This window comes from Sciurus carolinensis, chromosome 15, assembly GCF_902686445.1.
Source record: "Sciurus carolinensis chromosome 15, mSciCar1.2, whole genome shotgun sequence".
Classification (NCBI taxonomy): domain Eukaryota; kingdom Metazoa; phylum Chordata; class Mammalia; order Rodentia; family Sciuridae; genus Sciurus; species Sciurus carolinensis.
The window spans coordinates 51,489,556-51,516,143 of record NC_062227.1 but is presented as its reverse complement, the minus strand read 5'-3'; the positions used below and the strand labels follow the sequence as shown (position 1 = coordinate 51,516,143).

Here is a 26,588-nt window from a genome sequence, read left to right as displayed (position 1 = left end):
TCCTCTATAAAGGTGACAGAGAGATCCAAAGTCATGAGTAAATTTGCAATGAAAGGGTCGAGTAAATTTGCAATGAAAGGTTCAAGAAAATTTGTAATAGAATCACTGGGAAAGGTTTCAATTAAAGTCTGATAGAAGATTCATAAAATCTTAAAAAATTGCAAACTGCAATCCATTACAATGTAAAACTCCTGCTTTTTAAAGATTATTAAGAAAAGCCACAGATGAGGGGAAAATATTTGCAGAATATATAATAAAAGACCTGTGCTGAAAATATAAAATGAAGACTCAAAACTCAATAATAAAAACTTGAAAATCTTTATGTAAAAATAGATAACAAAGATTTTAACAGCTACTTTGGTAAAGAAGATATACAGAAGTCAATAAACACATGAAAAGTTTACTTCCTCTCAGGTGAATTCTTATTAACCGTAGACTAATAGCATCATTGCCCCAAAACAATAATTAATTATAATACTATATGAAGTGCTTAAAACTTGCTGGACACTGTTTTAAGCATTCTTATAAAAATTAACTTACTTAATGAATGGTTAAAGTAGGGGTTTCATGCACTCTTTTATTGATAAACAAATTGAGACACAGAGACATGAAATAATTTCCCCAAGGTCACACAGATGAATTTAGGCTTGAGCACAAGCAGTGTGACTCCAGAGTCTTTCTTTCTGGTTAGGATAATTTATAGTCCCTCCAATGATTGCCAAGAATACACTGAACACCTATTCTGTGCCCAGTACTCCCTTGTCCAATAGAGTCATACAAAATTAAGAATAGTTCCTTTCCTAAAGGAGCTTAAAATCTAGATAGAAGGACAAACCTAGGTGAATGAGGCACTTGGCTGCAACCAATCATGCTCCAAGTTTTATAGTCGGAAAACAGACAATAAACATCCAGAACACCAAATTGATTAAAGGACAGGACCTGACTATGACAATAGTTAAGGGTGTTGAAAATATCCTAAGGCTTCTATATTTCAGAAGCTGGTTCAGAGAAAATATGAAGATCCTAAAACTTTGGAGAATTCAAATAAGGAGCAGGACTTTGGACATCTGAAAAATACTCTTCTATGATCTTTTATGATACCATAATTGTCACCAAAATATTTATCATGTATCTCTCTCATGCTTGACAGGGTCCTTATGTTCTAGCTTGTTTCTAATAACTGAGTGTAAACAAGGATGATCCGTGTTCAAACATGACAATGACCTAATTCAATTATCTCCCAATGTTGAAACTACAACTGTCAAGTGAGCCAAAAGAATCTCTGTTAGCCAGGTATTATTTTAACTGCACTGAAGACTCATCCTTAAATGCCCTGAATTACTGTTTTGTTTTGGTTTGATTTTGTTTCTTTGTCTTTCCTTACAAAACAGTAGCATCCCTTTTGCAGAATGACAACTGTGCAGAAGAATCGTGATAAACAGCAAGGATACATGTAGCAGAAATTCTTCTCAATTAATTGACTCTGATGAAAAGGAAATAGTGTCTTTGAAGCTGAAGCAACAGAAGTCAGCCTGTGAGACAGCATCTTCCATTAACTCGTGGATTTGCTTCCTTCCAGCAGCCCAGCCGGGAAGGTACTCAAATATGTGTGCATCTAACACGTGCGACTGTGCAGGGGTGGGCAGGAACAAGGAAGGAGAGAGTGAGGACGGAAGATGGAGAAAAATAAGGTGGGGGGTTACCGAGAGAGCGCGCCAGAGAGATCGTGGGAGACGTGAAAGAGTGAAGGATCAGAAGGAGGGGGGATGTAAAAGCCAGGTTTTTATTGGAAGCAATTGAAGTGGTTGCTATGAGACCCGCTCCAGCAGAGGACCAGCAGCCAGCCCGATGCTGATGGTTCTTAGCTCCTACTAAACCTTTCCTCTGACACAGTTTTAGAGTTGTTTAATATCTGAGCAAGCACCTGACACGGGTGACTTTTTCCTTCTTTTTTTTTTCTTTTTCTCCTCCAGTCCCTCGGGTAAGATGGAGGTAGAAAATGAAGCCAGCTGCTCCCAGGGCAGCGCCACAGGCGGGTCCAGAGAGTACAAGGTGGTAATGCTGGGAGCAGGGGGAGTTGGTAAAAGCGGTAAGTTTTTAACTCCAAATGCTGGGGCAGCAGGGACCTCTGTGGAGGAAACTCCAGAGTGAAAATAATGATAATGATGCTGGTGCTGTAGGGGCTGGCTGCGGCAGGGAGTGTCTGGCAGAATGTTTAGAAGTGTAAAGACTGTTAACGGGATGCTGGTGAGTCAGGAGATTTGAGAGACAGTCAGTCATGATCTGTAGAACTTTAAGATGATGATTTTCTACTTTGATCTTATAGTGGGCAATCTTTGCTCTCGATTTAAATTGTTTTCTTTTTTTAATAATAGTGATACTTAACAAACAACCATGGTCTGGGAAAAATGTCCTCCTATTCTTAAAAAAAATATGTATTCACATCAGGAAAGAAGTGCTGTAAATATTCAACTAAACACAGATACAAACACAGACACAGGCTCAGGATTCTCATTGATAATTGTAGTCTTTCTTTCACTAGGAGCTTCCTGGTTTCCTTTTCCTAGTCTGTGTCTGACATAGCATGTGTGGGTTTGGAACTAAGAGGAAAGTTGGTCTTTTGAAAGTGACAGTGGTTTAAGGAATAGTGGCACACATGCAGGGTGATCAAACCAGGCATTTTAGTTAATTGACCTAAAAGAAAAAGCTACAAGAATAAAGGGCTGTGGGATGGTAATGAGGTGAAGACAAGACTGGTAAATTTATTTTGGTATGTAAAGAACAGAAGTCATCAGTGATTTGGTTTCATGAGGAGCTTAAAAGGCTAAATATTAAAGAAATAGATATTCAGTAATGTTTGAGGCTAAATATATGTTTGGTTGTTTGGGTCTCTGGATATCATTAGAACATAAACAGATATGGAATTTTTTTTACATAAAGATAGGATTCCCTACTGGGAATACAACTTTGGGGATGTCAAAGGACAGAAGAAAAATTAGGTTAGCACTGACAAATATTATTGAAACAATGCAATACTTAAGTGCTCAACAAAATGATTTAAAGTTAAGGACAGTACTCTTGGCATAAGAAATCCAAAAGTTAATAACTTTGGTAGTGGGTTCACAAGTGTTAAGAAAGTTTAGCAAAGAGGACATGAAGGAAAGACAGTAACTTTAGTGGAAAGAAAAGGCAGACAAAAAAATAACAAGAGACATGGAATTGAGCAATCTCAATTCTTCTCTTCTGCCCTCAAAGGAATTAAAATATAAAGGAAAAGAAAAAATAACAGGTGGATTTGAATGTGGTAGTAGATAAGTGCTTGCCTAAGTGAGGAAAATTACTCATCTCTCTAGGAAAGAAATGTGAAATGAAAGACTTTGTAACAATGTATGAACAAGAAATGGAAAGAAAAAGCCTTTCTTTTTAAATATAATGGCTTGGGATGGAATAAATCAAAATAGATGATGATTTAGGGAGGAAGGAAATAAGCAGGAAGCATAAGGGAAAATAACCTCTGGAAATTAAGTTATGCTTTAAAAACATGTAGTCAGATACAATGAAAAAGAAATATTGTGGGTCTAAAATCAGAGAAAAGAAACAGATTAAAAAAAAAAAAAAAGTGGAGGCCATCAACAGAACCTGAGACCTGTATTGGTGAGGTGAAAGAGTCTAGAATAGTCCATGTGCCAGTGGGTCCCCTTTGCTTGCTGGCAGGGTGTTTTCTTATTTCACTAGGATGTGGGAGATATGGGAACTGAGTGACTGATCTTTACACACCTCATTTTATTCCATGGAGGCAGACTTGGAAAGTGGAGATGCTGTCTAGGAGCACCCTCCAACAAAACCCTTGTGCTGTGATATTAGGATGTTAGAATGCTGATGTTACATCTTCTGTTTTGACCCCATTCAATATTATTTGTAATGACTATTCATTGTTACCATTTTAATATCCAGATATTTTCAAGATAATACAGTAGCTGGAGGAGTAGACTAGGTAACTTTCACCTTCACTTTGTATGAAAGAAGCCAGTTCAAAATTAAATACTTGAACAAAACTTTTCCTTTGCGAGAAAGGCAGGAGTAACCAGCTCACCCTCATAAAAGGTTAAGAATAAAAGAAGGTAAATAGTTTGATTGTACTGGTTATATACATGGCATCCTTGGCTATTTCTCCAGAGAACTTTATTCATATTAGAATTTCACACTTCTTTAAAATGCTGTCCTTAGGGTCAAGTATTTAGAATCACAGTGATGGAATCACATCTTGCCCTGAGACTTTCTCCTTATGATTTATTTGGTGTTATCAGTATGTAAATATTCAGGCACTGACCTTAATACTAAACTTCTCATTAAGGTTAAAGTGTTTGCTTTCAAGTGAACTAAAATATTTTTTAAAAGTCACTTTTCAAGTTGCTGAAGACCTGGATCAACAGAGAAATTTCAAGGTATTGTGCAGACAAGTGGGTCTAATGCAAAGATTTTCAGAAGATGTCTGTTCTTCTTTAGAAGCTAAGGAAGATGTACAAGTCTAATCCATTTCCAGTTCTGAGAGGCAGGTCTGAGTCAGTCTTGAACATAGATGGGAAAGTTAATTTACTGTAATCATAATTTTATTCCCCAACTTGTACCCATAATTTTTAAATGATGGAATCATTTAAAATCTTGGAGATTTTCTATTCTTACTGAAAAATTAGGTTATTTTTCTTCTATCCATATTTTACCAAAATATAGCCCAGTGAGTAGGAAGTTTTAAAAGGACTTTAGCTATTCAAATACAAATTTCCAAAAGATTGAAATTACATGTATGAATAAATGTACTATGTATGAGAAATTTCAAGCCCTATATAAGCAATGAAGTTTATTGAGCATATACTATGCACAGGCCTTTACTAGTTACTATAGAAGGAAGTGAATCTTGCAAATCACCTGGTAGTGGCAGGTAAGGACTTTAGGCATTTTATGCTTATGTTTTCCTAACCATAATCTGAGTAAATGTCTCTATTTTACAGAATGAAAAGCTGAGACACAGTGAAATAACTTGTCCTGGTCACGAGGGTAATAAGTTATGGAGTTCTGAGACATTTTATCCAACTCCACTGCATTATGCTTTTAAATATTTTGAGGAAGAAGAACAAGGAGGTCTACCTCTCACTGTTAGGAAATAATAATGCATTGTTTTCCCCTTGAATATATTTAGAGATCTTAACCATCTAGACTAAAACTCTTGTTTATGAACCTATGTCTCTTTGATCTTTAAATTAACATAATTAAATACTACCCATAATATATCTATTCTGTACAGATTTAAAGATATATTTGTATTTCTATAATTAAATATTATTCCTACAAGGATCCATGAATGTTTTCAACTTTACAGAAAACAGGGATACCCAGAAAATAGTTTCCATTCTATTTAAAAGTTGGAGAAACAGGACTTGAGAGTAACAGGGGTCTTGCCAAGTTCACGTACATAGTTGTGGATGAGTAACATCTTGAAGACAGCCTTCCTGACTCCATGTGTTGAGACTTTTCACCATTACAATTTTTACACAGAATAATCTGAATCAAAACAGGGTCACACAAAATAGCAGATATGTATACAAATGAGAAGATATGAAGGATGAACAAGTCTAGAGAGCTAATGTGCAATATGAAACTACAGCTAATAATATTGTATCATATTGGGAATTTTTGTGAAATGAGTAATAATAGCTATTCTCAACACACACACACACACACACACACACACACACACACGAGATAACTGTTGACAGGATGAGCATTCTGTTTTGATTCACTAAGATATAACCATCTACTATTTGTGTGAGTTCCATAGCATTGTGTTACAAACCTTGAATACAGTCATGTGTAATCTGACATCTTGGTCAGTAATGGACCACAAATGTGATGCTGGTGTCATAAGATTATAATACCATGGAACGATTCCTGCCACCTAACGATGGCGAAGCCACCCAACATGAGAGCATGCTGTAGAGCTCACATCTTTGTGCTGATGCTGGTGTGAAAAACCTACGCTGCCATCAGTCATATGAAAGCCTAACACACACACAGGTACTGTGTTTAATACTTGACAGGGATAATATACGACTGTTACAAGTTTATGTATTTAAACACTACACTTTTAATTGTTATTTTAGAATATACTTCTATTTACTTAGAAAAGTTTACTGTAGAACGATTTGCCCTATTATGCCAGCAGTGGCCTCATACATCTTCTGTACATTCACTGCATGATTTACTCTTATGCTTGACCGAATCTTGTCATGTTCATCATGACTTTAAGAGGAATAGACTATCATATGTGTGTGTGTGCATGTGTGTACATGTATATGCACACATGCATATTACTATAGCAATAGAATTCTCCCCCCTCTATGTATGCACATGGGGATGTAAATGTACATGTATGTCTCTTCAAGAAGTGATTGAAAGCATTATAATGGCAAAAGGTTCTGAGTGACAAGATTATATTCACTCTAATATTAAGTTGATGAAACAGTTAGTACAGCTCTACACCGTTCTGAGAGATAGGGGCAGGAATAAATGAGTATGTGTTGATGCCTAAACTACCCACGTGTTCTGGGCTTCTTCCACTCACATGCTCACTGCTGTCCCAGTGGCCAATGGCCTATTACCATCATCTGCCTCAGTTACTCCTCACCTTAGTCTTGTGAAGATGCTTTACAGTCTGCATTTTATGGAAGAGAAACCTGAGTCCCACAGGGGAGAAAATGCTATGTGCCCAGAGACATGGAAATATTAAGTGATAAATCTAAGGTGCAAACACACATATGTCTAATTTCAATGTTTACAGTATTTTCATTTTCCTGACCTGAGATCTTTAATTTGTTTTCTTGTGGGAGATTGTACAGTGAACCCGAGTTCCAGTTTCAGCTGCCCCTTCACAGATGTAGTTTAGATATTTAAAAAATTCATGTACATCAAAATGCTAGAAAACCTTAGTTTTCTGCCCAGACAACATGGAATGTTAGCTTTATTGGATGGAGCAGAGAGAGTGTGGTGATTCTGACTAAAATTTCAACATGGCGACAGCAAAAGTAATGTTCTCACACATTGAGAGACTCCTGGGAGCTTTCACCACAGAGAGGAAGAACAATACTCTCCTCAACCTGAGGACAGTAATTAAAAGAATTTATTGAAAACTTGAACTACGCAAGTGAACAAAAAAAAACCTTGAGTTAAGTGTATCGGTAGATTTTCAAAATCTATTAGGTGCTGATCTGTCTAAGGAGGTGTGTTTTCTTTATATATACATTATAGAATGATTTATAGAATTCACATGTCAGATATGGAAAATAACCACCTTGTTAATTTATTTAATAGGAACTGAGGGTATGTGTTTGTGTGTGTGTGTCCCTAGACTAGTGAAAAATCCTAAATTATCACCAAGAATTAGCCACAAATTCAACTCTGTGTACTGGAATTTTTTTTTAAAAGATGCATAAACAAAATAAAGATGCTGTGTGGTAGGTATATGAGCAGTATTCATGGATTTTGAAAGCAATGGGAGCTATAGGAAGTTACAGTGATCTATATGGTATGTTGATTAGCTGCTCAGCTATAAGCTTGGGACTATGTTTCCAATAGGCCATGTAAGCTTTCATCAACCAGCATGAAATATCCTTCTCCATACTGGAGAGCAGACTACTGCCAATGACTGACTGTGTGTGGATATGTGTGTGTGTGTGTGTGTGTGTGTGTGTGTGTGTGTGTATTCTTGCCATGTGATGGAATTGTGATAGTGTGTAATGATGGATGGTAGTCGTCTGCACTGCTTAAACACATGGAGGGAACGCTTATCTCTGAATTTGGCTGTTATTTGCAAAGCCTGACAATGAACTCAATTCAATCACTTGAGGTTTGCTCGTAAACATTAGCTCTCTGATGACTGTGACCAAGCAGTGCCATCTGTTCTTCTGGTCCTTCAGCAGGCACCAGCTGAGTGCTATAGCCGGCTACTGTACCAGATCATCACTTCTGCCCTTTCTGTCTGCCATCACACATTCCAGCTAACAGCATAGCATCAGCAGGGGAATGTTGACCTATTCTAGTCTCTGCATACATTCAGGATCTTCGGTGTCCTGCCAATGCCAAGTATATTGCAGGAAAAGAATTGTGGGCCTGATTCTCCCTGCAGTATGTATGTTGGATGGGAAGCTGACGAGTAGGGTGGGCCTTCTGGGGATGTTGTCCTGAGAGGGGAGTCAAAGGAAATCCAATGTTTACAGTCCCAGGAGATTGTTTTTAATTGAACTATAATGATAGGGTGCAGAATATTTGTGATCTCGTGATGGAACCTCATCACAAAGATTTTTAACAAGTTACAAACGTAATGGTAGTGGCAAAGGAAGTCTTTGATCATTAAAATGCTTTTATAGGAAATCTGTATTTGGGCAGTCACTTAATAAATGAATAAGAAATCCTCAGTTTTCCAGTGCATTGTTCCTCTTAAACTGCTTTAAAATGAACAATAAAAATATGTGTGTATGTGTCCATAAATGTGCATGCACTCACAAAGGAGGAATGATTCACATCTGTCCAAACTCTTACTTTTTCTCTTTCTTCCCTCAATGGGTAGCATGAGTTCCATCCCTTTTGAGTCTCACACGGGCCCTACATAGGCCCTGTTCAAAGTGTACTATCTGCACTAATCCATGGAGCTTCAACAACCCTGCAGTATAGATGGAGTAATTATCCCTGATTTGCAGATGAGAGTAGTGAGGTTTGAGAGGCTTGAGTAATTCTCTCAAGAACCCAGAGACTATAAGTGGTCGAAGACAGCCCCTACCAGAGCCGGGGCCCTTAACCACTATAATGTCCACCGAGCCCCAGCCATGTTCTTGATCTGCCCCTGATGGGCAAAATGAGGTTTCAAGATCAAAATGGAAATGGAGTAATCTGAAGTAGAGGTTTTGGCATTCTCAGAAATCCATAGCTGTGGTTTCTCATCTGTAGAATGGTACAACTACAGCAATTACACCCACAGAATTTTAAGAGCAAAACCTGACAATACAGTAAGTGCTAAGTAATGCTTGTAAAATAAATGGAAAATTCCCTTTTAATTATTTACCACTTACCAGCATTTGATCTTGCACCAGTCACTTAAGCACTTGGAGTCTTCATTTTCAACATGAGTGGCAGTAATTAAAATGATCTCAAGAGAGTTGCATGGGTACACAGTATTGGAAAATACTAAATATTTTTGATAAAAATGCTAAATATAAAACCAAAAAATAGTTACCAAAATATTAAATCATTTTAAAAACCATTCCTTCCCTCCCCCTCACTTTCCTCCTAAGATGGTTAACCTCTGTAGCATGGGGGTGGATGACAAATCTTTCAGATGGGTTTGAGGAAAATGATGCAATTTGGTTGACCATTGTATACCTGCCATTGTGTATTCAGGTTTCTATGTCTTCTTTTACTCTCTATATCCTTATATTGATTAGTATCCCAATTGGCCTCTTGAGTGGTAATTTCAGTGACAATAATAATGGTGATTTGCTAGTTACCTTACTAAATAATCCCTTTGTTCAACTTAATTGACCTGTAACACACACACACACACACACACACACACACACACACACATACACACACACACATACACACAGCACAGTCTGTGAGAGAAAGGATATTTGGGGACAACTTCCTATTACCATGGCACAAGGGTCTGTTTAAAGGATCATGATTTGCATGGAAGTGTGCTTGTGCTTGAATCTGGACAGAAACGAATCTTCCCAATATGTGTATTTTTAATACAATTTGTGCAATAAGATGTTCCCTTAATCTTTTTAGTAGCAACACTGGTACACTTCAAGAGGAAGTCACATTTATAGATGGCAAAAGAAGTGATAAGCAGTTACAGTCACACTTATAGATTTTTTTTTCAATGAATAAATCAGACTCTGTTTAGAGTCACAGGGAATGTCTTTTATTTGAAATTGTAAAAACTTTAACTGATTGCTCCCCACTACCACCTTTAACACTCCTCTGTACTGTATCCCACTTCTCTCTGGTCTCTATACCACTGTCAGTCTGATTGTCCTGAAAAGTTATTTTGCTCATTTCTTCTGCTCACAACCCACTGATTGCCACCAGGCAGACATCCAAAGCCTGCAGAACTCCTGATGTCTGAGAAAGGTCAGACTATCTGTCAACTATCCATGAAGGAGGGCGTCCCCATGTTAGTCAAATGGGGAGGGCTGCCCTGTTGGAAGTCATCAAGGAGGAATCAAGCCAGAGAGGGCTGAAAGTTGGGAGTCAGGGAACAGAGACATGTCAGGAGCCAGGAGGGGAGGAGGTCAGTGAGGGACTAAAATGGAGAGCAAACAGCACCCTGGCAAGGAAAGAACAAATGAAAAGATTCATAATTGAAGTTACTAAAGCTGTGCTACTATGGAAATGTCATTTGAGATGGGTTTTGGTATAATATAATTTGTTAGATTGTTGTTCTCCTTTTTCTGTTTCTCTGTCTCAATCAATCTCTCTCTCTCTCTCTCTCTCTCTCTCTCTCTCCACCCCCCCTCTTTCTCTAAGTGTGTGTGTGTGTGTGTGTGTGTGTGTGTGTGTGTGTGTCTTTCTTTATACCTCCCTCAGTGTAAACTATACCTGGATCTAGAAAGACTCTAGAAAGACCCCAAACCATCCTCCCAGCTCTGAATCTTTCTTGCAGGCATATTTCTTCATTTTTGTTTCCCCAAATCTTGAAACTTCTCTCTCATATTATCCACTGCCATTCCAACATAAATTCTTTCCTGCTCATCTTCAATCTGTCTAGCCTGATCTGTCTATTCAGATTCTGCACAAGTATTTCCTCCTTCTTCCTACTACAGTCTGGCATATTTCTCCCTTTTGTAACACAATGCTTTTGGATTATTATTTATTTCATCACTATTCAAAACTTCACAGGTTCTTCTAGCATCTGTTATATGGTCTTGAAATGTAATTTAGGTTTGAATTTTTATTTAACTTACAATCTCCTTATATTTTATTTTTCCATCTTGATTGCACATTCCTAATGGGTAGGAAATAGATTTCATATTGTCTTTCTTTTCTCATGATACCTATGATAGTAAATCCTCAGAAACTTTAATATATATAATATCCCTTTTCTGTCTTTGAGGAAATGCAGAGTGTAAGATGTGAGGCATATATACTAAAATAAAACTAAATGGTACTCTCAAACTTTATGATTTAAAGAACCAATGGATATAAAGAAAAAAGCTGTCACAGATAGAAAAGTGGTAGGTCTGTCATAGGGAAGGGCTGTGGCTTGGAAAGTACCTAGACCCAGGCACATGATTAATTTTGGTGGCAATGAATTCAAAGGTACGCAAGTCCACCCTATATTTAGGGTGCTCAGTAGCACTTATAGACCAAAGTAGATCTGTGGACAAAGTCTAGAAGGCAGTCAAACCCAGGTAAGATTAAGAAGTGATTCCATACCATCCGGTGCTCTGGATGCAGGAGAAGTAGTGTATACATTCCTTAAAAGACAAAAGCTGGGACAGCTGGTGGTCAAATACGTGAAACACTGAAAATAACTCATCTTGTGGTTCCTAAACCATTTCCTACTGGAAAACAGAACCACAGACTACTCCCTAAAATAGGGCCTTCTGCAGGAAGGGAGGAACAGAGGAGTGTTTTATGAAGTATTCTCGGAAAACCTTAGTGAATGAACCTGCAGGACATCATTTACCTCTATGATTTTGAGTTCAAAACACTTATTAAGATTTCAGTGAATTGTTGTCTCTTACTCAACTCTAAGAGTCACTGAGGTAGAGTGTGACTGATAGTGAATGCTGAATCAGCCACAGGAGTTTATGATTCCTCCTAAAGTAAAAAACCATGCATGGCCATGAGTTAATTTTAATTTTGGTAACCTCTGTTCTAAAACAAAAGGAAAGAGGAAGCTCTGAGAACAGCAGACAATCATAGAACAAGGCCTGAGTCCAGGAAGCTCTAAAAACAGGAAAGAAAAATCTATTTTATAGGTAAAGTTGTGACTGCTACTTACAAAAAAAAAAAAAAATTTAAATCATAAAACATTTCTCTTTAGAATTAAGAACTTTTTTTTTTCTAGGTTCCCCCTTTGTTTAGCTATTTATTTATTGCCACTTTCTTACTTATAATGAAAGAGTTTAAACCATCTAACATCACTTTTGCCATTTCTTTGGACCCATCCTCCAGAAATTTCATGTTTTTCTGTCCTTTTAAACTGTGTCTTCCACTTACTTCATCACAGAAAAGCAAATCAAAAACATTTTTGCATAAAATTCTCTGCTCTGACAAGTACACATGTTGTCTGCCTCTCTAAACTTATTTGCATTTTTCTTGAGTTTCATCCTGAGACAGCCCAGTATGTTTGAAACAGCTTGAACTTTGAAGATGGATAGACATGTATTGAAATTCAGTTCTGCCACTTCTCAGACAAGTCACTTTGCTGGCTTTTCCCCTTCTTCCTGATCTCTTACTGCTGATGAGCTGGGGCTCATTCCTCTGACCTCATCTCATCTTTAATTTCCTAGAATATTTCATTCAGTCCCATGGCTTGAATATGATTTATATACCTTTATCTCTTTATATTAAATGAAATTTATATCTAGATTAAAATTAAAATGAGACATCACTAAAATAACCAGTATTACTAAATGTGGACTAGAATGTGATGAGAGTGTAAATTCATACCACCACCCTGCAAAATGTTTTGGTACTATGTATGAAGATGAAGAAATGCATAAGTTCACCATATGATCTAGCAATCCTACACCTAGCTATATATGTTTAATCAACAGAAATTCACATATGTGTGAACAAAGACACATGGTCAGAATGTTTACAGCAGCATTATTTCCAATAGCTCCAAGTTAAAACTCTGTGTCCATCAACATGAGTGAATAAATCAAATTTACATTTACATATTTTAAATGGAAGGAAAGTAAGGAAAGCATATTCATAGATCAGAGTAATACTGGAAATCTCCCTCCTTTAAGGAGGTTTGAATCAAATCATTCATTCATTTAACATGCAATTTAGATGTGCCTAGCTCCAGCTTTCCACCATTGTTCTGGGTATTAGTATCACAACACTGAATTAGCTAGCCCCAGGACCCACCTTTAAATCCTATTGCATGGTGGCAAAGAAAAGCACAACCAGAAATCACCTTAGCCTCAGAGCTGAGCTTGTTGGTGTTAATTTCCATGATTATTTTTCCCACATAAATTTTCCTTAGATGATGCTAGAACCAGCATAGAAAATGTAAAATCTTCGTCCCCTCCTTCATGATTTGAGCTGTTTCTAGAATGGTCACACGCCAGTGACATAGGAGATTTCTCTTTGTGCACAGCCCAGATGATGTCTTCTTATTTCTCTATTTGATCCCTAATACTGATTCACTCCTCCAAGGCTGAATTTGTTAAGCATGGTGTGTGCTTAAGAGCAAAGATTTGGGATCCTACAACCAGTATTCAAACCCTGGCTCCTTCACTCAGTAGTGATGTGATCTTGACTCAGTATTCAGCATTTCTCAATCTGTTTTTACTCTGTTGAATGGGGATGATATGAGGGTGACTTTTCATTATGTTCATGTAGATCTTCCAATTAATTAATTAGAATAAACTGGTGAGAGCAGCACCTGGCACTTCTATATAAACACTAGTTATTATCGTTGCTATTGTTATTATTATTGTTTTACAAAAACACTAGTCAGTCCTCAGGCAGAAGATTATGTTTTCTCCATTTTGTCCAAGGCAGAAATGACTTAATTCCCCCTTACAGGAAAGCATTTCTATTTTATTCCTTACCTATACTAACTACTTACCTTTGTGTCCAGGGTTAAGACAAAACAAAACAAAACAATAACAACAAAATGAACAAACAAACAAAAGCATTCATACAATCCTGAGAAAATGAGCTAGCAGGATGGGGACTAAAGGCAACTTCTGCTAAGAAGTTTTCTGGAAACTGTTTGCTTGAACGATCACTACCTTCAAATAGTCTGAACACTCAGAGAAGGACTTTCTAGTACATCTTCTAACAGTGTGGGTTTCTGTCTCATTTCTCATGTGGGAAACTTCATGTACAATGAGATTTTACTATCAGGTGAATTCAGAGGAGAACTGTGGAAGCTAGGATGGCCTCACTGTTTTGTTTGATGTGAACTTGTCATGGAAGGTCACACATTTCAAATGTCTCTGGGCTGTTCCCATCCCTCCAGGCATGTGCAATCATTTTTAATTTTCCAAGTTTATAGCTAGCACTTGAGCTATACCAGCTAATCTCTATCTAACTAATAAGGTCTTCTGCTTCCACCTTTATTGATTAATCATCTGTAGGAGTTTTTAATATCCATTTGTGTTTAATTTGCTGATATTAAAGATGTCTTATTCTTGAAAGTGATGAATGGTCTTCCAAGAGACAGGATTTCAGTTTTGATTTATGTAATGGTGAGTTCACTGGAGCCTGGTTGGAAACCTACCCTTGGAGAACACTGTAATAAAGAGCCTATAACACTTTTTCTGTCCTTGAAAGCTTCCTCACTGTCTGGTAGATAAACTTTTTTTGTGTGTGTTCAGATTTCTTTGTAGACCCTCCAGCACTGGCTTCTAATAAGAGCCCCCAAAGGCGACTACTGCTTCTTTGTGCAAACCCTTTGCTCCAGTCAGAAGGGAGTTCTTATTTTCTCCCCTACCCTTTATTCATCTCAAACTAATTTTCCTGTAACTCATCCTATTTATTTTCAGTAACCATCTAAAATTTTCTCTGTTTACTTGCATTTTATTTATCCCTCAAGAAATGGGAAGTAAACATTCATACTCAGTATTTTGGTCTTCTCAATGTTTCTAGTTTTTACTGTCTGTATTATTTATATAGTACTTAACATATTTGAAGTTGTATACTGTATTATACTTTCTCTATGACCAGTCTATTCAACAGAGTATAAACTCTTTTAAGTAAAAGTCTAGTTTTACATATTCTATACTCCATGCCAATAGTTCTCTAAGTGTGATTCCCTGGTTCTTAGCAAGCGCAGAACCTGGGAAATTGTCAGAAATGCAAATCTTCATGTGCCTTTCCAGAGCTTCAGAATCAGAAACACTGAGGTGAGGCCCCCAAATGTGTATGTTAACAAGTTCTTTTCGTGTTACAGAAATAAGCTCAAGTTTGAGCACCAAACTGTTTCTCAAACTTAGCTGTGCATTGGAAGCACTTGGGGTAATTTTACAATCCTGAGGGCCCCTAAGTTTGGGATTTGAGCTAGTCTGGGAAGCAACATGGGCACTGAGATGTTTCCAAGGTTCCCATGTGGTTATATCATGCAGCAATACTTGGGTACCCTGCTTTACACTATCACTGCTTTCTTTATTTCTGAGACTCGTGAGGGATAAGATTATACTAGACACTTGCATATTTGTTAAAGTGATTTCTTTTTCTGATTCTAATAGTAAAATCTATTTATAGCAAAAAGACACTTCTCTTTCTTAGCACAAAGCCTTCTTCTCCATTCCTCCATTTCTTGCTTATCTTATGCAATTGGATTTCATATTTAGCACCATATGTTCCAAGAAAAATTAAAATTCAAACAATGGTGACACATATGATTTTATCAATTATATTAAGTAGTCTGCCTGGGAGGTAATTCATTTTATGTAATTTTTTTAGTTTTAAATACTTGATATCTACAAAATAATGTATGTTACCTAGAAGTTATGAATAAAAATACAATAAACATCTCTGAATGGACTACTCAAGATGTGGGTAATTCTAGTTGAAATGCCTTTTATCATCAAAATAATATGATTTTTGGAAATCAGGTCACATATTATGGTACAAAGAGAGATGTGAAAACTAGGATGTCTTTCCAACAGTCACTAAAATGTAATGTGTACATGACCTGCTCCTGTGTCTGCCGGCACGTCTCTTTGAAGGGTGAGGAGAGTATAAATGTATGTTGTCAATTGAACAGGAGTCTGACATGTCATGAAATAATGTTCACAATCCTTCTGTGATAACCTGAAAATGCTTTGCTTTTCTTGAAAATGTGGGATCATATTTTTAGAACTTAGGAGGTCTGGTCCCTTCTAAATCTCAAAGGATTGTGCTAATAACCTTACAAGGGAGAACATGGGCCCTGGCTGGATTCCTTGAATTACTAATATACGGACCATGGAAATTCAAATAGATCACATTTTACAGTTCCATTCAATTCATGTGTGTCTGTTTTGCTGGTGTTGACTTAGACTCCTAGCAAAAGTTCTTCCCTAGACCTTGTATCAGACCTTAAGTAAACACTTGTTGATAAATGAGCATTTATATTCGGCACTCCATTTTCTTCTTTCAATTTTCCACTTCAGTATGAAATATTCTCACTGCTCTAGTTGTGCTGCCTCTGAAACAAGCACCCCATAAGAAATTCTTTTCTGACTGCAAATGCCTCTATGATGTTTTAATTCATGTAAATGTATACATCTTTGTGTTTCCATGGTCATTGTCCCCTAAGAAGAGACAGAGTCCTCAACAGCGAGTTGAGGGGTCAAATCTCTTCTGTTCTCACATGCCTCATCTTTAATGTTACAGGAAAGGAAAGAGATATATTAAATAGCATCTGAATTCTGTACTTGCTTTCCAGAAATAATAATGCTAAAAGTCTGGTCCAATCAAATTATCATGGCAATTGAGTTAAATACTTAGAATCTGCATCTATAAAATATTACTCCATTTATCAAATCAGGCAGTGAATGAAGTTATACTGCAGATAAATACATGGATAGATATTACATATATAATCTTCCTTATAGTGGTTGGGCTTTGATAACGTGATTGCATTGAATTTAAAATTAAGTTTACTTTTTTTCTTAACATATGAGCCAGTAAGTTAAACAAATTTGCTCCCAAATACTAAGTTTTACATTTATTTATGTACTTGTCTATGTTTTCAAATGGAATTTGCCACTTTGGTTTTTCTATTTGATGTTAACAACAATTTGCTAATTTTGAATTGTTTTTCTTTCTCATTCCTTGATGTTATCTCTCCATATGTCATCCCATAATATCTATGATTATTCATTAATTGTAAAGCTTTTGTAGAATCAAGAAAGTTAGTCTCAACACGATTTCCCTAAATGTATTTCCATATGAAGTTCAATGCCATTTTTTCAGTATTATCTAACTCGTTGTCCTCAGTCATTTTTAGTCCTTCTAATGCCAATTAACTCAATAAAAAGTAATTAAAAATCTATGATGTGTCAGACACAGTGGTACATGCCTATAATCCCAGCAGCTCAGGAAGCTGAGGCAGTAGGATCATGAGTTTAAAACCAGCCTGAGTAAAATTGAGATGCTAAGCAATTCAGTGAGACCCTGTCTCTAAATAAAATACAAAATAGGAGAATAGGACTGGGGATGTGACTCAGTGGTCGAGTGCCCCTGAGTTCAAATCCCAGTACCTAAAAAAAAAAAAAAAATCCATGATGTTATCAAGAACCAAATAAAGAGGGAATATAGTATACAATATAGGAGCAGTGCTCCACAGTAGCCATGATTACAGCATGAGGGAGGTGAATTTGAAGTTGCTCTTTATGCTGGTATTTCACATCCTGCTCCAACCCAAATCCTGTAGATACTCATCCTCTACAATCCCGTTCTTATAATATCTACTTCTGTGAATATACATCATTACTCAAATTTCCTCTGACTGACTTCCTTGCTTTTCCATCAGAGCCAAGCTGAGTCAAAATGAAGCCTGAGGCAAAATGAAAAATAAAATAAAAAAAAAACCAACAACACTAATATACCAATTTTGATGTGAAATTTTCATGACAATTTTGCATTAACTTTAAATTTTAAAACACTTCATTAAAAGTTTTTTTTTTGATGGGATTTTTTGTCACTTTCCCTCTCAACGTTGTGCCTGCTTTGCCTCAGTTTCTGTCTTGGTTTTCATTTTCAGTGTTGCCTGACCTAACTTCCCAACCTTGGTGACTTATCTTAAACAAGTCACTATTCAATAGAAAGTGAAAATGATGACCCTGTGTTGACGGTAAATTTTAGTGTTTCCAAGAGTCATTGGTGGTAGGAGCTGAGTGGCACCATGGTTTGCACGACCTTCCCCTGGAAGTCTGCCCGCACACTTCCCCTTAACCAAAACACCAGTGTTATCTCACACAGAAGCCAAGGTTTCTTCTCTTTTTCACTAACACAGAACTGACTTCTTTGGAAATTTTAGTTCTAAAGAAAGCAGTACCTTCTCCGTGCTGACAAGGCCACCACCTCCATGATATTCATTCTCCATTCCTTTTATCCTATTTAAAAGTGACTTCTTCTGGGAAGCCTACCTCCAGATTTTCTATTAAAAAAAAAAAGGAGATTAAAGAAAGATAACTGGGTCTATAACAATAGCTTTCTGGTACGTAATAAACATTTTTAGAACATACTTCCCTGAGATATAATCAAAATAATTATATTTTTGCTACAGAACAACATATCTTCAATAAAATGCAGTTGGGCTCTTCCAACTGCATTTTATTGAAGACATGGTGGGAAGATACTAGTTAGGAGGGAAGATATTACTGATGATTCTGAGGGAACTGGGGAGATGAGCATTTTTCCTTGATTAACAATGACACAATTTAACAAGAAACACCCAAGTAACCGTCACTCTTTTGGAGCTCAGTTATCCCATTTTAAAAAATGAAAGCATTGAATGAGTTTAACTTGAGAAGTTTTACAAAAAATTCACCTATTCACTTGCTTCCTCATGAAGTTTCTCTGTTTAACTCAAAACAATAAAATAAGCATTAAAATTATAGCCATTGTGTAGAAATTATAATCCTGCTTACATGTAAGCATATACTTACATGTAAGTATATGCTATGTATTTGTTGACTTCACATTAACCAATGTTTGGTAATAAAAATTGTCTCACTCCAATTGCCCCTTTGGCTAATAGGAAGATTGAAACTTCCCCTTAACAATTGCAGACCCACTGAAAAGAGGCAAAATGAGAGACCTAATAAGGGGACACATCATAGAACATAAGTTCTATCATGATTGGTATATTGGTATAGTGATAATACTCTATTGCCTGCAATTATGTAAGATGCTCTTGCCTCACTGCCATTTCTTCAGCATTGACTTGACATTTAGAAGTTTCTTGAACACAGTGCAAGTTTCTGTGCCTCCACGCTGAGTTTTTGTCTTTGTAACAGTTAATATGGAGCTCATATTTGGAAACAGTCTTCCAGTTTGCCATCATTTTGGTCTTCGTTCTATAGAAGGATTAATATGTGTTTCAAATGCACCCAGAACACCCTCAGTTAAATCTAAAGACGATAGTTGAGTCTTGCAAACTCGAACATCCCCTCCATCTTCAGGAGGAATTTAATCTGCCACTTATATGTGATGAGAAAACAATCCTGATTTTGGTTAAACTGATTTCAGGGAATAAGAATATATTAACACAAAATATCTTGAGGTATATCATTCAAAACCCACATTGGTGGTTTGGTCAGGGAGAGTTCATTAACTCATTTTAAACATAAAGAAACAAATCTTGGGTTTTTTTTTTTTTTTCTTCTTACTCAAATCATTTGGATCCTAAATCTAACTCCATACCCTTATTTTCAGGCATTAAGGAGTTAGATTTCAATGGAGCCCTTGCTAAAATGCTTATCTGTTGTGGGGTGGGGTAACTGCACGAACATCTCAATGCAGAGTCTTTTTCTGTGTCCTATAGCACTTTCATCCAGGTACTGGAGAGCCTAGTACTTTGGAGATCCTAGTATCGTGGAGAGTTGGAACATTCCTCATGTTGTGACCGTGTATGATGCTATAGATAGAAGAGTTCCATACCTGTTCTGACCACAGGTACTATTAAAATCACCCAGATGTAAGGCATATGGACTGAGAAATGACTCAGGATATCAATACTTAAAGTGAGTTCAAAGCTTGGATTTGTTTTACTTAGATACATGTAGCTTATGCTTGAAAACCTAGATCCAAGGCAAAATTGGACTCATCATATGTTTGTTAAATATTACTAAAGAAGAAAAGGTTTAACAAAACAGATAAAATCTTGACTTAATTATCACAGGCAAGGATAGGTTTCAGTAGCATTCAGAATTCTAAATAATAAATAATCCAAAGGTCATCTTTGTCTCTGTAGCATATAATGTAATTTTTTTTTTTTCTGTAGTACACCTTCTTTCTTCTGTTAGATTATGGATCAGCCCATTTTGTTTTAATTTCTGGAGAACAATACAGTTTAAGGTGAAAGGCTCTGAGGCACATATGGCTCCCAAAAAATCAGACTCCCAGACCCAGTAACAGGAAAGGGTCCAAATGAAGATAATCATGACCTACTGCTGATAGCTACATTTACCAAAAGTTAATGGAACCATGATAAAATCTGCATTATTCAACACTTTATTTTCTCAATGGGTTAAATACACTCATATTTTATATCACCCAAAGCAAATTCACAGCTGAAGTGCCAAGAGAGATAATCAAATTTCTAGTTAAGAATTTAATGAAGCTTAATGGTCTTGATGAGGAAAAAAAAAAAAAAAAAAGAAAGCATACCATTGTCTCAAGATTTGCATGTGTAGTGCTGTCTCCCCTAGGAAAGAGTTTGCAAGGACTCCATCTGTGTCTTACTTCACAGCACAGGTCGGTGCCTTAAACAGCAAATATTTAGTTTAAATATGAGAATGAATGGAAATAGATTCTCTTCATTTACTATTAAATGCAGAAAGATTAATCTGGGAACTTGATTTGAAAATACATACAAAATACACTACACTGGAGAAGTGCTGATCAGCTTTTAGTTAATTATATTTTCAGTGCACCCTCATTTTGTATTTTCCCAAAATAATCAAGGACAAAATCTTTGCCTTTTACATTGTCCACAGTTAACACATTCTCATACACCATTCACTTAAACCTTCTTACACTGCCACTGTTAGGGAGGAATAGTTCTTGAAGGAAAACAGTGGACATGGATATGATCTAATCTGGTCCCCTTTTGTTGATTGATTCCTGGGTATTCAGTTAATTTGTGTGGTTGTTTGATAGTGATCCAGGCAAATCGAATGGAAAACTCTGGAAATGATGATAAATATATCTAACTAAATGCACCGTGCTCAACAAAGTTCAGTTCAAGATCAAGAATATCCAAGAAATATCCATGGACAAATTTTATAAGAAATTCATTATAAATTTGGCTATTAGCTTATGATGAAAATCTTGAAATGATCTGTGATAGAATAATTGGTTTCAACTTTGTTCTATTTCTGTTCCTGTCCTAAATTTTATCAGTTCCTTTGCCCTGGGTACAATTTTATATAATAGAAGTGTCCCTAAGGGTTTATCTCCTATGTTCATGCATTGTAGGGATGAGGTAAATTTTCATTGTTATCTGTTTTTGACTACATTATTCTTATACTATTGCCTCTAAAGAAAATTCAATTTATTAAAAATATTTAAACACTGAAGAACTTGTAACTGGACATCATTATTTTACCCAACACCTCAGATGGTAAATCTTTAATAGTCATTAATAACATTTTGAAAGTCTTAATGATTTTCATTCTACTTTTAAGATTCCTCTAAGATCAAATAAAAGATGCTATAAGTAATATACCTATTTTAGAGATGCAGAATCTGAAACAGTTTTGCTCAAGATAAAATTACTATTATGTGGCAGATATTGAACTAGAACTTAGCTCTTCTGAATTTTTTTTTTTTCTTTTTATTTTGTCCTTGGGTTTTATATTTTATTTTCTGGCACTGGGGATCAGCCCAGGGCTTTGCACATTCTAGGCAGGAAGTTTACCACTGAGCTACATTCCCAGCCCTAAGGATTTTGTACTTTTTAGCACTGACTTTTAGAGGTAGTGCCCATATTATCTTCACTGGATATACTTTTGGAAACACCTGCCCAGTGGCTGCTAAACAGAAGAAGGCAAATGACCTCTAAAACAGCTACGTTCAGAATCATCAGACTGTAGCAACTTTCTTGCAGGAATGTTAAAAAAGTAAAAGTGAAAAGAAGAAAAGAAATATTATTCAATAAAACAATGAGTCTTATCTGTACTGGTGGAGCAGTTAGACAGACTCTCCCATATTCTTATCTGAAACTAAGTGGACCAAGATGATATCAGAAAGTGGTCTGATGAAGGATGCTTGTGTAATAATGTGGCCTCTCTTCAGTTACAGTATGATTAAATACAGGTACCCTCAGATCAAAGAGAAGAAATAACCACACTCCTACTTTGGGTAGCACTGAGTAAGGTAAACTAACAAGCAATTAAAGCTAATAAAAACAATAATAAAATACTTGAGTTGTGCCAATGGAAGAGGCAGGTGCTGAGGGAAATCATAGGACTATGTTGACTATTATTAAAATTAATATATGTACAATGCTCAAAATAGTGCTTGTTAATAAGTAAATACTGAAACACATCCAAGTGTTACCATAATCATTATTAAGATAAGTGATTTATTTTCATCTGTTTTATGAACACCTACTCAGGGCCAGCTGTTGCACCACCTGCTGGGAAATAATGAGGAGCCCTAACCTGAAGGAAGATTGGACTCTCATTGAACTTGTTTAATCGTGTTCTTTCTCAGAATTGTCTATGAGAAGTCACTGAATGTGCCTTTTCCTTCTTCCTTCCCCACAGCAATGTGTAGGCACAGCATCATCATCGAGTCTCAGGCTTCCCACTCTGTGCCCATAGCTCTCCCTGGGGCTCCCTTTCCTTTCATGTCAATTAACTGGTCTGTGTAGCATCCAGACCTGAGTTCTGGGTGATTCTAAAATACCTTTAGTTGAGAGAGAGATGGTCTCCATCTCTAGCTTTCATGTTATAATGTGACTCCTATGTGGGACATGCAGACTGTCAATATCCATCTCTACTTTCCTATCCAGTGGCGTCCAAGCTTTGGCCTGGTGGTCATGTGTAAACCCTACCACAGTCCCCTACACAAACATTCCCTTTTTAAGCCTGTAGTGCATTCTGTTGGAAGCTTTCCACTATATTTCTTCCTGATTCTATCTTGGTAATGTGCATGTTTCTAAGAATTCATCTATTTCTTCTAAGTCATCCAATTTGTTGGTGCATAGTTGGTTATAATAGTCTCTTAGGACCCTCTGTGTTTGGGAGGTATCAGTTGTACTGTCTATACTATAAAGACCTTTAAAGAAGGAAATGCTGTCATTTGTGACAACATGAATGGAACTGGAGAATGTTAGGCTGGGCAAAATGTCAGGCACACAAAGACAAATACTGAATGATCTTACTTATATCTAGAATCTAAAATCTCAAAGAAACACAGTGGAATGGTGGTTACCAGGAACTGGAGAGGAAAGGTAGGGATAATGAATGGGCAAATATTGATCCAAGGATTCTAAGTCTCAGAATAATGAAGGAATGAAGGAATAAGTTTTAACGATCTAACCCACTGCATGGTGACCACAGTTAATGATAATGTCTTGCATGTTTCAAAATTACTAAAAGAATAGATTCTTAAAATAGAAGAATAGATTTAAAATAATGGATTCTTCCCACAAAAACATAGTAAGTTGGTAAGGTGATTAATATATTAATTTTCTTGATTATACCACATGGTTCCATGAATACACACTAATTATTATTTATCATAAAAGAATATGTAAGTAAATAAACAAATAAGACCCTATTCTTTCATTTTATGAGGACTCAAGGAAACCTCTTCTCTTCCTTCCCTTCTTCCTCCCTCCTCCTCCTCTTGTGCGCCTCCTCCTTTGTCCCGTCCTCATTACTAGGGCCAGAAGTTGCTCCCTGTTCTCCTCACATTGTAAGGCACAGTTTACAGTAACCTGTGACTTAGAGCTCTGCATGCTCCAATAGACTGCAAGTTTCTTAGAGCAGTTTTGTCTTCAAGTGGCCTATGCCTAGCTTAGTACTAAGAACAGGCACTCAGAGGATGTTGGCTGTGGAAGTCAGGAAGGACTAGAAAAGGAATGGGAAAAACAGAGGATTGGAAAGGCAAGAAGACGAGGAAATTAAGGGGCAGAAGCAGGGAGTGCGATTGTTACAGGCCTTAAGACTTGCGTAAAAGGTTTTGAGAATGATTCAGTGAGCTATTGTGTTGATTAAAATGAATCTATTATTTATGAAGCACTGTGAGGTAAAATTGGGAATAAAAAGACAGGAAATAAAAAGTACCTGAGTTTTAAATATAGCTCATCCACTTATTAATCAGGAGCTTTTAGGAAGAACTCAGCCCTTTATGGCCTCAGTTTGCTCACCTGTGAAAGAAATAGGGTGGAGGAGGCATGACCTGTTTTTCTCAGACTGGGGATATAATGGTGCATAGTGTTTAAGAGCACATGCGTGGAACTTCACAGCAGCATGACAATAAATTTACAAAAACTCTCTATCCCTCAGTTTCTATCCCTGGAATACAGACAATAACACTCACTCCTTTAATTGAGAGAACACATTTAGACTTTTTAGGATATAATAGTTGCTCAATATAAATATTAGTCATCATTATTATGATCATCATGATAAGTATTATATAGTTTCTAAGAATAAAAAGACTATATTAGCTTCCCATCAGAATGATAAATTATAAAATGCCATAAAATAATGCTGTAATCAATATTCTAAGTGTTTCTATATGAAATAAAAGTTAGCTCAAAATTTCAAAGTAAAATATTTAGTTTTTTTACTATTGTTTATATATCTAATATTAATAGACCTACATAGGATAATTATTACATCAATTACTGAAAAAAGGAATGCTTTGGTCATAGGTCACCTGAAGTCCTGGCAATTTCCTAATAACAATGATCATTTTTAACAAAGAATTGCAAGTTCATTAAGAACAGAGTGACCATCTGCTTTTATACAGGGTTTATACAAGGATCCTGCTGTATTCCTCTTGTCCTGGATTAATAATTAGTGGCATACTCTTTCATTGTAAAAGTGTCCTGGTTTGGTTGCTAATTCATATGGCTATCATACTTCATCAAAAAGAACCCTGTGAAATGTATGCAGGATCGAAAGGAGGAAGAGTCGGTCCCAAGATCAAGTAAGTAGCAGCAAGAATGTCAAGCCAGTCACTGAACTGCTATCATTAATTTCAATTTGCTCTACTATAAATTTGAAGATTCCCAGTTCCCTTCCCACCTGACTTTTTGAACATTTCAGTAAGAAACTGAAATAAGAATATAATGGGTTTTTTAAAAATGTAATGAATGCTTTACTTGCAATGCCAATTTTTCAAATCTGGTGGTAGAAAAGATAAAGCAGTAGGAAAACAGTAAAAAGGAAGAAGGATAAGGATCTGAGTAGAGATACAGGTTATTTTGTCGTTCAACTTGGAGTTACCTCAGGCTGGATATTTAGGTCAATGATATTAAACATCCAAATGTTACACAAAGCCCTACTCAATGGTGAAATTCAGAAACAATAGACAGGAAAGGATGAAAAACAGGAAGTCTTGTATTCAGATGGGTGGAACAGGCTTTCAATCCCAGAGACACAGGAGGCTGAGGAAGGAAGATTCCAAGTGGAAGCTGTGATTTAGCAAGGTCCTAAACAGCTTAGCAAGACACTGTCTCAAATTAAAAAATAAAAAGCTATGAAAATGTGGCTCAGGGGTAAAACACCCTGGTTCAAACCCCATTCAACAAACAAAGAATAAAGAAAAAAAGAAAAGAAAACCTTGGATTCAAATTAAATTCTGCATCTCTCACTTATCAGGTGTGTAGCCTGGGGCAAAAGTCCTAGATTGCTTATTGACCTCAATCTTCACATTAGTGGAATGGAAATAAGGGTACCTGCCTTTGCAGAGTGGAAGAGAGAGATTAGGTCATGTGCATGTCTTCACTTAAGGAGAAGGTATCTGGTACTGAATGAAGATTGGTGGCCTGAAAGTCATTAGAACCAGAGCTCTTAGTCCCTAACAAATCGAAGAAAGATAAGAACTAAAGGGGATGAACTCGGAATGAAATTTTAGGATTCAATGCTTTAGTTCTCTCTTATTGATTAGTTTTTTGATGAACATTTACAAACACCTTAATAAAACTATTAACAGCAATTTTCATCAATGCTAAGAGAGTTAGTAGGATCTGAAATCTTTGTGAAAGGACCCAAGTGATGACAGAGGTGACTTTGCCAGCCGGAGTGGCACACTGTTGCTCAGGAGTGTCTCACAATCATTGACAAGAGTTCTGAAGCTCAAAGGAGGGATAGAACTATCTCTTTGTAATGATGGGCTCACTGACCTACAGAGACCTGATGAAACCAGAATTGTAGACTGCAAACTTGATTTCAAATGTATAGTGTCTCTAGTTAGCTCAGAAATGCTGCTGGAGATGAGAATACAAAACGGGAAATTGGCACTGACTTCAAATATGTCAAAGGAAAACTCCTTTTGGGCTCAACTTTCATAAATCAGATTACCCTCACCTAGGGTTACTCCAGGGAACTCATTTGATGGCTGTAGTTGTCATCAGAGCATTACTTAACGATGGCCTTTGGGCCTCCTGCCAA

General features: G+C 36.6%; 1 protein-coding gene across 2 annotated transcripts in view; it reads left to right on the top strand.

Annotated features, from left to right (window-relative positions):
• Nucleotides 1–1,403: 1,403 nt before the first annotated feature.
• Rit2 (Ras like without CAAX 2) overlaps nucleotides 1,404–26,588 on the top strand; it is a 337,785-nt gene continuing 312,600 nt past the window's right edge. Inside the window, exons 1-2 of one of the 2 annotated variants that reach the window (XM_047526661.1) lie at nucleotides 1,407–1,595; nucleotides 1,974–2,089. In XM_047526661.1, the coding sequence (XP_047382617.1) occupies nucleotides 1,987–2,089 (103 nt within the window). In that variant the 5' untranslated portion in view covers nucleotides 1,407–1,595; nucleotides 1,974–1,986. Of the gene's footprint in view, nucleotides 1,596–1,973; nucleotides 2,090–26,588 lie in introns of both variants that reach the window. The other variant, XM_047526662.1, reaches the window with a different exon arrangement.